Genomic DNA, 15853 nt, shown 5'->3' on the forward strand with positions numbered 1-15853 from the left:
TGTAATGTCATCCCCTGTCATTTTAACGTGCACTTTCCATCAAACCCCCTACCATACTTATTTTTATTATTGCCTACCAGCCCAAACCCTTATATTCCCTCCCTCCCCACTAAAAAATTTGATGAGCACATTCGATGGAATGTACACGTTAAAATGCCTGGGGATGAACTTGCAGGCGACGAAAGGATGTCGTACCGTTAGAAGATGGCTGCCACTTTCTAATAAACACACTGGTGCAAGGCGGATCAAGCTTATGTTTTTCCTGTGCCTACAAATGAACATGACACTGAAGAGATGAAAGCATTTCACATTTATTAGTTATCAAAACAATCTACGGAATGAAGCAGATATGTGACTAATTTATATTGCACCTCTTGCAAGCAGTGATGTTAAGGCCATTCGCCAGATGATGGCACAGCTCTAAATTCTAAAACACTTACGGAACAGATGTTTAACCATATACAAACATTCAACAGTCCAGGTTGTACACGAAAAATATGTTTAGTTAAATAGTAAAAAATAATATTGCTGACTTAATGAATCTATTTTGCAAAAGAAAAAAATGCTACAAAATAATTTGCACAGATTTTAAGAGTATAAATAGTACCTCTATAAGTGCGTTCCTCTTTTACTATTACATTAGGAGTCAAAGATCTAAATATGCATCAACAGACGGACAATAATACAACACAGAGGGCCTCATTACGGGTCCGGCAGTAACCATGCCGGTGCTACCGGCAGGTTGCCGCAGGACCCGTAATAATTTAATGGTGCCTGACTTCCCAGTAACACCGGGAGATTACAGCCCCGGCATCCGGAAAGTCAGGCGCCGGCAAATTGTAAGTCCCCATTCCCATGGAGTCCTATGGGACTCCATGGGAGTGGGGACCACAGAAGCAGCGGCGCCATTAATAACGGTGCTGGTGCTTCTGTGACGGTCTGCCTACCATGGCCGCTGTGCCTGTCAGGGTCAGACATGCCAGGCACAGCGGTTCCGGCAGGCAGACCTGTAGTATGCCGGTCTGGAAACAACAGTGCCGGTAAGGTTACCAGCACCGTTGTTTCCGGACCGGCATACCTGTAATGATGCCCAGAGATTCCTAATCAGATTTAGGGAAATGCTGTGATTTCCACAAACTTTCAACTCTAGCTAATTGTATTCCAGAAGCTCGTCTGGGTATCAAGCTAGAGGTCACAGCCAGAAGTGTTAGCCCTGATGCACACGCCCCCAGAGAAATATTACAACTAGAAAAGCAGGAGATCCCTGGACTGAATTCCAAGCCTTTTCAGCTGGGTCTCCGTCGGAGCTAGGGGTCCAGCGGTGTCTGCCATTTGAATAAATGCCCCTTGTAAAAAATGTTACTCACATTCAATTTAGAAAACCAGGGATGATAATAATTTCAATCCTACATCCATGATACTTCTGCGTACCTACTTTTTTCATTACCGGAACAGTTTTTGATCTCTTAAGAACCGTCGACAATTGTTGAATGCAGCCAAGTGACCAGTTTTACAGCTGCAGTGAACAGGAAAGAAGAATCAATTTGTACAGAGCAACATTCTTCCATTTGGAGCTACGCGGATTACTCAGTGGGTCAAGAATCTGACACATAAACTGCACAGGCTTTAATATGTCCAGCCCATCGCACCCACGTGCAAGACCCTAGCCAATGGAGAGTCTGTGCCCACGTCTCTGCTTCCATGCAGCGTTTATGATCAAAAGAAGACAGTTTTGGGACCATCGGGAAAACTGCAGACACAGACAACCATTGTATATGGAGAATGAGTTGGACTAAAAGCGATACAATCCCTTCTCCTCCTATGCCTCAACGCTTGCAGTTTCTAAAAGGACTGGACAAGCAGTATCGGACTAAGCAAGACTTCAAATGAATTTCAGCACCCAGAAGCTGGCATCTGAGAGTGCAGAGAAGGAATCGGGACCAGCCCAGTCTATTGATTGGTAGATTAGCCTGATGCAAACATGTACATGCATTGTCACAGACATGGCTCTGGTGGATGCACCCGGATCCATTTTTGTACACAAGGCAATTGGTTAAAGAGATTTTCGCTGCTTCCTTGCCTCACAATTCTTCATCCAGCAGGCTCCTTCCGAGTTCCATGGTATGGCCATGGGGAAGAGTCGGACTGATGCTGCAACCAGCAGTCATGCTATTCTTTTTCCATTTCCACCCGGCTAGGCAGTTGATAAGGTATTGCAATATCACTGCATATGTTCGAGGAATTCCGGCTGCAGGGAAGTTTACCACATGGATGCACAGAATGGTTTAGACATCTGCTATGGTGACTGAACAATGAGCATACATTTTGACAGATTACACTATGTGCTAAACAATTCCGAAGTTTGCAGGATTTGGAAACTCCATGCTTCTCAACATGGTGCGCCGCCATACTTGTGTGGAGCTTCTGTATATGGGCATTAACCCCTTTACACGTGGCATGGAAGGTGTGGTCACAGTACATTTCCACGCAAGCCCATTTTGCTCGGGACTATACAACCAGTCTCAGGAAGGGCCTGAAGACTAAAGTGACCCCTGTGCACCTAAAACACGATACAAAGCTAACTAACTTTATAAGTACATCTTCCTCCAAATTGCAACATTGATGGAATTATCAAAGTGCGATCCCCAAGGAAGCAAACGGAAACTCTTTGCACCTTTGCTGAGGCGTTTCCAAAGAGGGAAGACAAATGAACGACTTTCCGTTAAAAAAAAGAAAACATTTCACAAAAGTGCAGCCTATAACTAGTCCGAGTCTTGATGGCTATGGAAGCGCGTCTGGAGAAAGCGTATGTCATATGGAATCTGTTCCAGCTCTAACATCCGCAGCTCTTCCAGACTTCAGTGGTCACACTTCTGTTTTTTTCGCCCTGCAACGGGTCACCAGGCAACACATATGCCATCATCCATGCACTGTACTACTAACACAGAGCAGTGGAATGGTGATCTAGCGCATGCGAGTACATCGAGTACATCAACTGAAGGTCCCCATTGGGCTCCACACCTGCGTTCCCAGTCATAAATCTGATTAGTAGCAATGCTTCAGCGTGGAGATACTCCCGGCAGCAATTCTTCAGCGTGGAGATACTCCCAGCAGCAATGCTTCAGCGTGGTGATACTCCCAGCAGCAATGCTTCAGCATGGAGATACTCCCGGCAGCAATGCTTCAGCATGGAGATACTCCCGGCAGCAATGCTTCAGCATGGAGATACTCCCGGCGGAGCAGCATTGATGCTGTGACATTTGTTCATCTCACTTAGAGGCCTACAGTGCATTGATATCAATCGAACTTTGGAGCCATGCAGCATTTCATGAAAAATATAAATGTGTACACCAGTTTATCTGAACCTAAAAACAATATGCTAAAATGTTACAATGGGCCTCATACGACCCTGGCGGAAAGGGTTTAACGGCGCCGGTAAAGGTGCCGGCACCGTTAAACCCATTCCGCCCTATTACGAGGTTCCCTCGCGGGACCCGTTCTGGACGTCTGGTCAGACCAGATGTCCTTTGTGGGTCCCGCGAGGGAACTAGCATGCTAACAACGGGCCCGTCATTAACAGGCCCGTTGTTAGCATGCTCCCCATTCCCATTGAGCCCTATGGGGGCTCAAATTGGAATGGGGATCGTCCGGGTTCCCTGAATGGGGAAATACCTGGCCCTCCAAAGTCGGAATGGCCCGGTAATTCCCCATTCAGGGACCACAGACCCGGACCCGAGTTTGGAGGCAGCCATGCCCTCATTAAGGGCATGGCTGCCTCCAAACTCGTAATGATGCCCAATGTGTTAGCTTTCAAAGTCCCATGCACCTCTCCATCAAATAGTAATCACAGAATGCACAGATTTCATGATCAATTCCCATGCACTGGCTAGTGTCACTTGTTCGTTTGGGTGCTATAATATCTATTACTGCCCGTAGTCTGAGAGAACAATCTACTGGTGTGGTGACACACCACAGCATTGATTCTACACATCAGATCTCTCCATCTTATGAAGGAATTACTGTACGGATGTTGAGAGCAAAGGAATGTTATTCTGTAAATCCGGAAAACGGGAGTATTACCACTGGGGACTGGAAAAGGCCAACTCTTCACAGCTGTGTTGGGGAGGAAAAGGGTTCCAGGTTTCTACAAAAACATAGTGCCTTTCTGAATACTGTAAGTCCACGCGATGCACAATTAATAGTAGCCCTCCTCTTATGGGCACTGTACGTTACCCCCTTGCTGCCTCTGAATTCTGAACTTTTGTACAGATGAATATGGGCTGAATGCAATGGTTTTCGAACTTTGAGGTCATGCCTCCTCCTAAAGGAGATTGCCCGTGCTGTGGCAGCCTTAAGCACAATGGGCAAGGCCCTGAGCCAGAATGCAGATGGGATCAGAGTGTGTTCTCAGCCATAGATTACCCCTGCACGTGGGCCATGAGTAGTGTGCGGAAGAGAGTGACAGAGGAGAGAAAGAATTGCAGTAACATATGTTCTAATAGGGGCACTGGGTTTGAAACAGGCATTCATGTGTTCAAGTCCTGGCTCAACCTCTTGCTGAAATGAGTTATCTCGTGGTAGACATGCATCTGTCTATGGCTTACTGCTCCAAACTAAGAGCCCCTCGAGATGGTACTGCAAGTCCCGCTCTTCATTCCCACTCATTGAGGAATTTAAGGCACCCCACGGCCCACTAGTAAAGAAGGAAAAGAGCTCCTGTTATTTGTAGCAGTTGCAAGATGTTTGCCAATACACTGACTCATTGGTGGGGTTTTTTCTACAGTGTAAGCATGCTGTCTTCTTGTCTAGGGTAAGCGTGGCTACTGTTGGGCAGATCTGCTGAAAGAAGGTGCAAGAGAGGGTAGACAGTAGCCAAGAGGTCGACCACCTATGGAGAACCTACTGGGAACAAAAGCTCTCGCATGACTTTCACTTCGAGGACTCCATCCAATGGCCATGTTGCTGCAAAGGTCTAGTTGTACCAACTTTTAGAATGCCTAATTGCCTTGACTTTTTAAGACTAGACTGCGAGAAACGACCCAGTCACACAATTTAAGAGCTTTGCTTGGTTTTTCTACTTAAGAACAAAACTAAGCACAGTGTTCAATGCAGGTATCAGACAGAAATAGGTGTAGTTAGACAAAATAATTTTTCAAATGGAGGCCTCCTCTGTTTAACTGTCTACAAACTCATCAATAAAGGCTCTAATGCCCACAGACATACTCATAGTGGAGTGTCCCCGCCTTCATAGAAATCTGAGAAACGACAGTCCTTTATGCAAGGATAAAATAACTACAATGCAAGCTTATGTTATCATTTTAGTCTGAGAAAATTGTAATTGAACTTAGCTAGGCGCCATAGTTTGGCAGTTGGTGTACTGCTATCACTGAAGGCAAAGAAGAGGTGTGCGCGGCCCAGGCTACTCAAGCCAGCAGCTTTTTGTAGATGCTGTTGTTGACATTAGTGGAGCAGGTATCCATTTTACTGTTCCGCATCATCAGCGGACCGCTACTGCTGCTGCCTGTTTCAGAAGTCTTTCGGCAGCACAGGAGGTTGCAGAGGTGTCGCTGGCACTGAGCGGAAGCGTAGTAATAAACAATGGGGTCGATGCAACAGCTCACGCTGCTAATGCAAACGCAAAGGATGTAGGCAAAGTACATCACCTCGCTGGAGCCGGTGGAATAGTGGACATAGTGAAGCAACATTAGGACATTGGTGGGCCCAAAGCAAAGAATAAACACACAGAAAACAACCAGTGCCAGAATCAAGGCTCGGGTCTTTTTTGAGCTGTTTTCAATACCGTTGGTGCTAAGGCATCGAATTATTCCCACATAGCAGACAACGGTGATAACTAAAGGTAGGAAAAAAAAAAGAGAGCACAGAATGGAGAAATAGTACAAATAAAAGCTCTTGAGGTCGGCAAGATCAAGGACGTCATGACACGTTGTAATACCCAACTCTGGTAACTTTGCGGTCTGCTCAGTGGCAAGCAGGGGGATGGTGCTTGCCGCGGATAACACCCACACGAGTACGCACATCAGGGTGGCGCGACCCCGGGTGCGCCATGACAGGGAATGCATAGGATAGACGACCGCCAGGAAGCGGTCAATGCTGATGCTCATCATCAGCAGAACAGAGCAGTACATGTTGCAGTAGAAGGCCGCAGTGATGAAACGGCACAGCCCAGGCCCAAAACCCCAGTTATTGCCAGAAAAGTGGTATACAGCCTTAAAGGGAAGCACGCTTGCAAAAAGAACATCAGCAGAAGCCAGATTCAACATGTAGATCACAGCTGGCTTTTTGACCTTCATTTTGAATAAGAACATCAGCACAGCGAGGACGTTGAGCGGGAGGCTGATGCAGAACACAACCGTGTACACAGAGGGAACAAACAGAGTCAGCCACGGGCTGGTCAGGTAGCCTTTTGCCTCTTCTGTTATTCCGTTTTCCAAGTTAGCAGTATTCCGGAGAAGAGGAGGTAAGGCTTCACGCCCCGATCCGCTATCTGACTCAAGGTCATAATCAAACAAGTCACCCAGGGGAATGGGCTCATATACTTCATGCTTGTTAGTTTTATAAAAGGTTCTGATGATGGTGTTGTTCGACCATGCGGTACCTGAAACAAAAAGAGAAAATCGTTATAAGTAGGCTGTTGAAGCAATACAGCTGTGTACCATACGTCAGTATCACACAATGGCACCATTTTACTAAGATGAAGGATACTTCTTTGCATTCATTGTACAATACATTAAGAGTAGACGACCAAAGCGGCCCATACACTGGGATTGGTTGGCTACAACCACAGAGTATCAACATTGCCAGCCTTTCTGCAGTGTTAAATTCCTGGACGAAAGGGTGTGGAAGAGCTCAAATTGAAAGGTCACACATACTATCATTAAAGAACCCTAACGTAAATGTAGAGGCATTAACTCACTTTCATGTTTAGGTGAAACCACGGAGAGGGTGTTTGCTGCTAAGCTGGCATGTGACAAGGCAGAAACTTCTGGCCAACTGCGAAAGCAGAGGTCTCAATGCTCTGCATGCCATGCATGAGAAAGTACTCCAATCCTGTTTTTTCTATGATTTGTAGTTCTTAATTATAAAAAGGGGGAAAAATAAAATCTCCAACTTCTAAAACACAAAGAATAAAATCAGGACTGAATGACATACTCAGGATTGACATGGGAAACCTTGAGAAATCAGGTTAATATGGGTTTGGAGGTGTAGCTGCAGTATAAACACAGCAACATTGCAGGTGATAAGGATGCTCCCCGCAAGCTCCAATCGCATGTCTCCCGGCATTTATTAGGGCACTTATAGCGATAAGTCTCATTGCGCAACTCTGCTTTATCTGTACATTGAATGGGTCCCCAAAATTAGATATATTGAACACATCCTTCAGGTGTATTGCAGTACATTCTACAGGGCTCAGAATTGACCATTGCCATTCACTATTGGCTAGTGATAACAAGCTCTTGGCAAGTAAGAAATATGGCGAGTGATTTTTCTTTTTAATTAACAATTTCTAGAAATGTACAAGATGACTGCAGAGTATGCAGGGGAATGAAGGTCCAATTGCTAAGTGTGAGGACAGGGCTGGGTGGGCTCAATAGGGGTGCAGGCCCAGCCAGGCTAGCGCAGGGGGAGGGAGCCCAGCGGGGGCTAGTGTAGGTGGAGGGGTTAAGGGGAGACTGAGGTGCTGTGGTAGACTTGGTGAGGAGGGCATGGAGCGGTGTATGAATCAGAAGGAACCAGGCCGCCAGTCAATGTGGCAGAGGGAGACATTAGAAGGGGAGGGGGAGAGGGAAGTAAGAAGAGAAAAGAAGGGACTTGTGAGAAGCTTCCCGAACTTAAGGAGTTCTGGCTTAAGTCTGAGAGGGGCAGGGAGGCCATTCCAGAGGGAGGTTCCTGCAGAAGAGAGAGATCTACCCCCACTCTCTGCTTGGAAAAGCGTCTGTTCTGCAGAGAGCTGGAGCTAGAAGACCGAAAGGCTCAAGCAGGGAGGTATTTAGGTAGAGAGAGTTGACTGTAGCGGGGATTCTGGCCCCAGAAAGCCTTATCGATGATGCAGAGGGTCTTGAACTTCATCCTCACAGCAACCGGGAGCCAGTGGAGAGATTTTGTGGCTGGAGAGATAAAGTCCCTGGGCTTGAGGCCAAGGATTAGACTTGCAGTCCTATTCTGGATTAGTGAAAGGGGCCGAAGCAAGGATTTAGGCAGATTGAGGAAGAGGCTGTTGCAGTATTCCAACCTAGAGAGGACCTCTGGAGACATTGAATTTCTGGGGGAAGGGGAGGAAAGGGAGAATGCCTCTGAGGACGTGCAGCTGAAAGTGGGCCTTCTTGGCAAGGTCTGTGACTTGAGGGGAGAAGGAGAGATAGGAGTCAAAGTTGAAACCAAGGTTTTTTGCATCACAAGAGGGTGAGAGGAGGGGGCTCATGAAGGGTGGACAGAGATTCGGATGGAAGCAGGGAGCAGGGGTCCCAACGAGAAGGATCTCAGTCTTACTGGCATTAAGGCAGAGATCGTTAGCAGCACACCATGCCTAAATAGCAGTCAGACAGTAAGGAATGAGAGAGGAAGAAGAGGAGGCTCTGCTCTCTCCAAGCCTCCGAATATCTCGGTTCTGCCTGCATCGCTTGTGCCAGGACCCACGCCACGGCTTTCCGGGAGTATAGGCTGCTCCCGGTCCCCTAGACAGTCGTTCTGAGAAATGAAAACAGTTGTTTCATGGGCCGGCCTTCTTGTCAAATCGGGAGCTTCACTAAAGGTCAGCCTGCCTCGGTGGGCTCTCGAGCGCCCCCTTCCAGAGCTCCCCATCCCTTCAGTTCTATTTTGAAGAACTCAGTCCAAGCTGAGTTGCCCAATTCCACTGTTGCATCTTTGAGGGCAGTATTCCATAATGCTACCAGGTTGGTGCCAGAATGTATAACCATGTCGATCCAGTGCTCCTCCATCTCTGTTGAGGTTGGATGTGCCTGCTTGCATCTAGTTCAATGTTGCTGGTCTTACATGCCAACTACACACTACGGGTAGACCTTAATACTCCGAGGTTACTGGTCATTAGATCATAAAAACGTTGTAGGAGAGGTTCTCGAAAGAAAACGCAACTATGAATTTCAAACACAGGAATTCATTCATATAAGTGTCAAATCTTGCACAGTGTCTCCATACAAGTATTTGGAAATTATATATTTTGATTAATACTTCCGATTGTTGTCCATCAGGCATTAGTAAACCATGAGGCTGTCCTCTAATGCCAACTAGGTCTTAAAATGATCAGCTCTCTCATATCAGGTCCAACCAATGTGTGCTTTCATCTCTTAGTGAATGGTATACCAATTCTTGTCTTGGGAGGATAGCTCGGGGGCAACACGCTCTCCTTAGAAGCAAGACGACGTGGAGCAAAGCAGGTTCGATCTCCGGTTCCGCGCCTAGAAACCTCTGGGTATTAAGCTTGTTATAAATAACCAATCAAATCAATTCTTGCAGCAATCCTCACCATCATCACTATACAGAAATTGACTCCAAATGAGAGGCCCAATTCACAATTATGCTTACCAGAAAACTATCTAAGCCGTGGGGGAAAAGCATGGCCATGACTGCTATTTACTGAAAAATAAAAACTCTATTTGCTATTTTCTTATTATAGAGAGAATTAGATACTTGCAAATCTACTGGATGTGTTTGTGATTACGATTATAAAAAATTAGAGTCAAAGGGCCTCATTCCGAGTCCGGCGGAAAGTAACAGTAATTACCGCCATGGCGTAAATACCATGTACGATGTGGTCGGAAGGCGCTATTTACAACATATTCCGACTTCGCGTGCACGAGTATTCCGCCATGGCGGTAAACTCCCTTGCGGCATAGCGCAAAAGGTCCCGTCAAACCCCTTACCGCCATAAGCCTAGACGCAATTAACACCACCGCCTTCGATAGAATCCGTAATTAGCGGTGACCGTAAGTTACGCAGACCGTAATTTACGGCCACCGCTAAATACCGGAAACGGAAATAACGTCATCGCACAGGAACGGGAAGCATCACGGCGGCCATATTTAAAAACACAATCCATTGCAATCCACACCATACAGGACAAACAGGACTCCATACAGGACTCAGATCGACCAAACAAACAACAGAGAAGATCATCATGCCGAAAGTTCTGAAAAAGGGGGCAGCGCGCATCAGAAAAGAAAGATTCACCCAGGATGAGTTACAGGTCCTGGTCGACACCCTGCATGAACATGCAGACATCGTATTCTGCAGCGACATGCGTAGGCCCACCATCCTCAGGAAGAAGGAGATATGGGAGTTGGTCGCGCAGAGGGTGAGCGCCGTTGGAAACACCCCCCGCAGCACAACGCATTGCCGCAAACGGTGGGATGACCTTCGTCTCAGGGTGCGGGCCATCATGTCAGCAAACCGTCAGCAGGCCCTGGAGACAGGAGGAGGCCCAGGCTCACCCATTAAAATGATGCCCTGGGAGGAAACATGTGCGGAGATGATGGGCACAGAAGCCATCGAAGGTGTGGGCGAAATGGACTGCGGTGACCCCTCATCCGCTGATGCAGGTGAGTGTCATGAGTCCAAACAGTACATGCATCCTTAATTTGAATCACCGCTAAGGGCCGCCCTAAGAGTCACATGAAGTTTGCTTCGTAGCCCCCCCCCCCCCCCAACATGTCGTAACAAGTGTGACCCAGGATGATGTCAGGTGCAAGGCTGACACCCATATTGGCCATTCCACACAGAGAGCTGGCCAATGTCACTCACCACTGTACTCCGCCAACATGATTGACCCCGCCAATAGTATGCTTTTTCCATCCAAGCCAAGTCCTCACACAAACCTAAATATCACCAAGACGCTGCTCTCCCATTGTGTTACCATAGGCTTTGAGTCATGATGACCCCCAGATCATTGATCATGCTGTCTCTCTCTCTCTTGCCCCCCACAGGTAGCGGTCATGAAAGTGAGGAGCAGGAAGGCTCCCGGCCAAGTACCTCCCGGCACAGGGGCAGGGTACAGCGCATACCTGCTGGCAGACACAAGGCCCATACCACACCACCTGCTCCAGCAACCCCCATGGAGGGTACACAACCCCCACCCGCGCACCTGGACATGGCTGCAGTTCCGCAGGAAACAAGCCCCACGCTACACCCTGAGGAATCCAGCATGTCAGGGGAGAATGCTGCCATGTGCCTCCTTAGTGTGCCAGACAGCCCCACATCCCATTCCGGGGTCAACGTTGAGGAGACCAACGTCTGCAGCCCTGAGTCACCATCATACAGCCAGGTTGCACATAGCGACTCCGGGTCGAGTGATGGGCCAGGCCTCACAGGCGAAGGGCTAACACCTGTCTCACATCAGCCCACATCCCCTGGCGCAACACCTGAGAGGCCTGCAGGCACCATACCGAGCCTGCAAACCACATCCCCCACAACGGCCGCAGAAGCTGTGCACTCCCAGAACCTCACGTCCATGATTGAGGAGTTTCTGCGGGACAACCGGGAATCAGGGTTGGTGCATCACAATGACCTGCAGGCTCTGGGCGAGGTCATCACAACATCAACAAACCGGCTATGTGAGGTGCTCGGCAGGATTGCTGATGCCCTGGAGGCAGCTACCCCCAGGCCTCAGCCCCAGCAGGAGGAACCACCCTCCCAGTGCTCCTCCACGCAGACCAGCCCGGTCCGCAGGTCACAACGCACAATGCGTAAATGAATCCACATGCTCGGGGCGTGGACATTGACTATGAAGCCACACACATGTGGCCTATGTAGACTTGATGGGACCATTGTGGGGCTGTTGTGGGGGGAGGGCGAGGGGGGTGAGGGTGTGCGTGGGAGTTGGGGGGGAGGGGGGTGAGGGTGTGCGTGGGAGTTGGGGGGGAGGGGGGTGAGGGTGTGCGTGGGAGTTGGGGGGGAGGGGGGTGAGGGTGTGCGTGGGAGTTGGGGGGGAGGGGGGTGAGGGTGTGCGTGGGAGTTGGGGGGGAGGGGGGTGAGGGTGTGCGTGGGAGTTGGGGGGGAGGGGGGTGAGGGTGTGCGTGGGAGTTGGGGGGGAGGGGGGTGAGGGTGTGCGTGGGAGTTGGGGGGGAGGGGGGTGAAGGTGGAGGAATATTTGTACACGTGTTCACATGATTGTACAATACACAGTTTGGTGTTTACTTGAAAACAGAGTGGACATTGATCATTGTGCATGTGTCTTTTAATGTCTCACAGTGCATGTAGTACACGTATCCCCACACCCAGTGCCCAATGTCCTGTCAACCTCACCCCCTCAGCTGACTTGTGACTCAGAAATATTGGTCAATCAATGCTTGTCGCACGTGACGTCCCTCCTGTGCATCGGCCCCGTGATGCTGTCCTGCCATTCCTTCCTCCTCCTGCTCCTCCTCCTCCTCCTCCTCTGGTGGGGGCAGACCCACGTCAGGGGGCAGTGGCACGTTCCGCTGGATGCACATGTTGTGCAGCATTGCACATGCCATGGTGATCTTGGACACCTTCTCGTGGCTGTAGATGAGGGCCCCACCTGACCGGCTGAGGCAACGAAATCGTGCCTTCAGTAGTCCGAAGGTCTGCTCTATCACCACCCGTGTACGGGTATGAGATCTATTGTAGTCCTCCTGGTGCCTGTTCTGTGGGTTGCGGACGGGGGTCATGAGCCATGCCTTCAATGGGTAGCCAGCATCACCTGCATGATAGTGGAATGAAGGTAAGTGTTCGTGCAATCATGGTGGAGAAATGGGCTAATCTGACATTGCAGCAGGTGTTCACTGGCCATGCACACAGCTCCCAGGATACAGTGACCCCATTACAGCGTACAATGACGTTGACTGACCCAACCTTATGCATCTCTCTACCCCACCCTTTACCACCCGGGTGGAGTATGCTGGCAGCCTACTCACAGCCCCAATGGACTGCCATGGCCCATTCCGGTTACTCACCAAGCAGCCAGGTACGTCGTTCAGCATGTCGCTCCATGTAGCGTGGTAGTGTAGAGTTGCGCAGGACCAAGGAGTCATGAGTTGATCCAGGGTATCGGGCATTGCATTGTGTGATGGTTTTACTGGCATTGCACACCATCTGGACGTTGATGGAGTGATATTGCTTGCGGTTGCGATACGGCACCTCCATGGCATGGGGCACCACCAATTCTACGTGGGTGCAGTCGATGGCACCTATGCAATTTGGCATGCCTGCAAGTGCATGGAAAGCAGCTTTGGTATCATATGTCTCCTGGGGAGTCCGGGGGAGGCATATGTAGTCCCTTCTGTGCTTGAGGAGGGCATCGAGCACTTGGTTGAGTATACGTGAGAATATGGGCTGTGAAATGCCGTGCATGTGCCCCACTGTATGCTGGTAGGTCCCTGTGGCAAGGAAGTGGAGCACAGACACTACCTTTAGTAGAGGGGGGATGGCAGTGCTGATTTCTATTAGGCTCACTATGTCGTTATGTATCAGGGCCACTATGGTGGTTATCGTGTCCCGGTCAAGGCGGTACAGGGTGTGTATCTGCTCTGGTGTGAGGTTGAAGGGGGTGGGTCTGATGCGTGGGATTGGGGGTTGACGGCGTGGTAATTGTGGCTGCACCGGTGGGGCATGCTGGCCCTGTCTCTGCCTCCTTCTCCTCCTGTGTATCCTCTGTGGTGGGGGCTGTGGTTGCTGTGGTTGCTGTTGTTGATGTTGTCGTCGTTGCTGCCTTGCAAGCAGGGCCTCCAGCTCCATGAATGCTGCGAGAATTGGTATCATCTTGGTGTGGGAGGGGGTGTGGTGTGTGGGTGTGCTCCTTTTGTGCTGTGCCTGACTCTATGGACTCCACCTGTGCTGATTGGGTGCACCTGTTCCTCTTTCTGGCACTCTTCAGGGTTGTTAACACCTTCTCTGCGATGCCGGTAATTGCGCCATGGCGTGGAGGTACTTTGCGCCCTTGTGGAGGCCGTTTTTACCGTGTCCGCTTTACTTGGGATCTGCACTGGTTTACGCCTTGGCGTTAATTCCGACGTGGTGTGTCGGGCGCGCGACACTGGTACGCTATTTACGCCGTCGTAGTTTACGGTGGCGGTAATTACGGTGTGAAGGGTCGGAATAGTCCACGTCGGTAAATGATGGCGGTATTACTTTACCGCCATCGTTTTTCCATTAGCGCCGGACTCGGAATGAGGCCCAAAGTATTGATTTTATTTTTATTTTAACAATTTTTATTGTATAAGGTAATAGAGATAATACATATTTTAGCAATTACAGACTTAGAGAGAAGTTTGTGTCAAAATAGAAAATGAACGGAAGTCGATAATTTGAACCAGCAACAAAGTCAATCAATACAAAAATCATGCATTAAACAGATTGGATCATGTTACATATATTAACTTGTGTAATAGATAAATGTAGTATTCATTAAACATTGAATACAGTAACCGGTCTGCAAATAGTAGATTATGGGGAAATAAGAGTGAACATGTGGGGAGACAAACAATTGGACAGACATAGACAGAGGGAAGTAAGGTAGGGGGAGGATGGGTATAATGCATTATTTGATCAAACTTTTCTTACCACTGTAATCAAAATACATGACAGGCATTCGAATAAAAGAAAGATGACCTTGTTATAATAGGTATGAATATAGGTGTTCACGAACCATGAGCAGTAGCATTGAAACAATTAAGATAGCGGATGAAAAAAATACCATTTAAGAATAGTATTGTGATTTTTAGCCATACAAAGTTCCATTTTTTGAATATGACAAATGGAGTTCCACCATCCTCTGGTAGAAAGAGATTGGAAGTCTTTCCAGTTGGCTGTGATACATTTCAGAGCAGTAGAAATGAATAAATCATATAGTCTAGTTGATTCAGGAGAGATATATGTAGTTATTGCTAGACTTCCTAAAAATACATTAATAGAGGACAGCGGCACATCCACAGAAAAAATCAACATAATGAACTTCCAGATATCCTGCCAAAATCTAGCGAGATATGAGCATTCGTAGAACGTATGCATATATGAGGCAGGAGATATGCCATATCACCAACATTTAGCATCATGATTAGGGTTGGCCTTTGCTAATTTTGCTGGAGTAATAAATGCTCTATGAATGAAAAAAAATAATGTTGTGTTATGTTAGCTGAAACCGATAAGTGTTTAATTTTAGAAAACAAACCGAGCCAGCATTGATCTTCAAACCTACACCCTAAATCATTTTTCCATTTAAGACGAATTGAGCAAACATCAAATGTTGAAGTATGTTATACATTTTTGAAGCTCTCACTTCGCAGGTCATGGTGAGCTGTAATAATCTAAGGGCATTAGGAGAAAGCGTTTCATTAGAGAAGTGATAAAGTGCATCTAGGCAAGAGTTAATTAGCCGATTGTAGTACTGAAAATCAGCTTTGGGAATGGCGAATTTGGATGAAAAATGTTGAAATGAAAGAATGGAAGAACCATCTATAATGTGTTGGATAAATCTAATTCCTTTTTTAATCCATGATTTCCGATTAAGGACCCTGCTGTTAATCAGTATATTCTTGTTGTGCCATAGCAAAGGGGAACGGTACTTATTGGGGGTTTTGGTATAGTGGAAGAGGAAGGATTGTAGGGCTGTTACAGATGCTTTTATTGAAGGGGCCCCTGAGGGACCCTCGGATGTGGAAACAAGGCACAATCACCACACACGAACTGATACGCCAGACACGAGGTTGTATTCCCAAAATCTAGGGTTTATTGCAAAAACAAATAGTCCCAGTTGGCCAAATGGTCCCACGCCCCGCAACGTGTGTCTACCAGACCTCGGGGGACGCAAGAGAGCGAAAATTGTACATCAGTTACATATATACAAAATGAGCATCTCACAATC

The 15853-nt window shown here is 48.0% G+C and overlaps 1 protein-coding gene across 1 annotated transcript in view; it reads right to left on the minus strand.

The window, feature by feature from the left end:
• Positions 1–295: 295 nt before the first annotated feature.
• The window catches only part of F2R (coagulation factor II thrombin receptor), a 131794-nt gene continuing 116236 nt past the window's right edge, over positions 296–15853 (minus strand). Inside the window, exon 2 of the mRNA XM_069627447.1 lies at positions 296–6616. Within this exon, the coding sequence (XP_069483548.1) occupies positions 5424–6616 (1193 nt within the window). The 3' untranslated portion in view covers positions 296–5423. The remainder of the gene's footprint in view (positions 6617–15853) is intronic.

Source organism: Ambystoma mexicanum, chromosome 6p (assembly GCF_040938575.1).
Source record: "Ambystoma mexicanum isolate Mex_15411 chromosome 6p, UKY_AmexF1_1, whole genome shotgun sequence".
NCBI lineage: Eukaryota > Metazoa > Chordata > Amphibia > Caudata > Ambystomatidae > Ambystoma > Ambystoma mexicanum.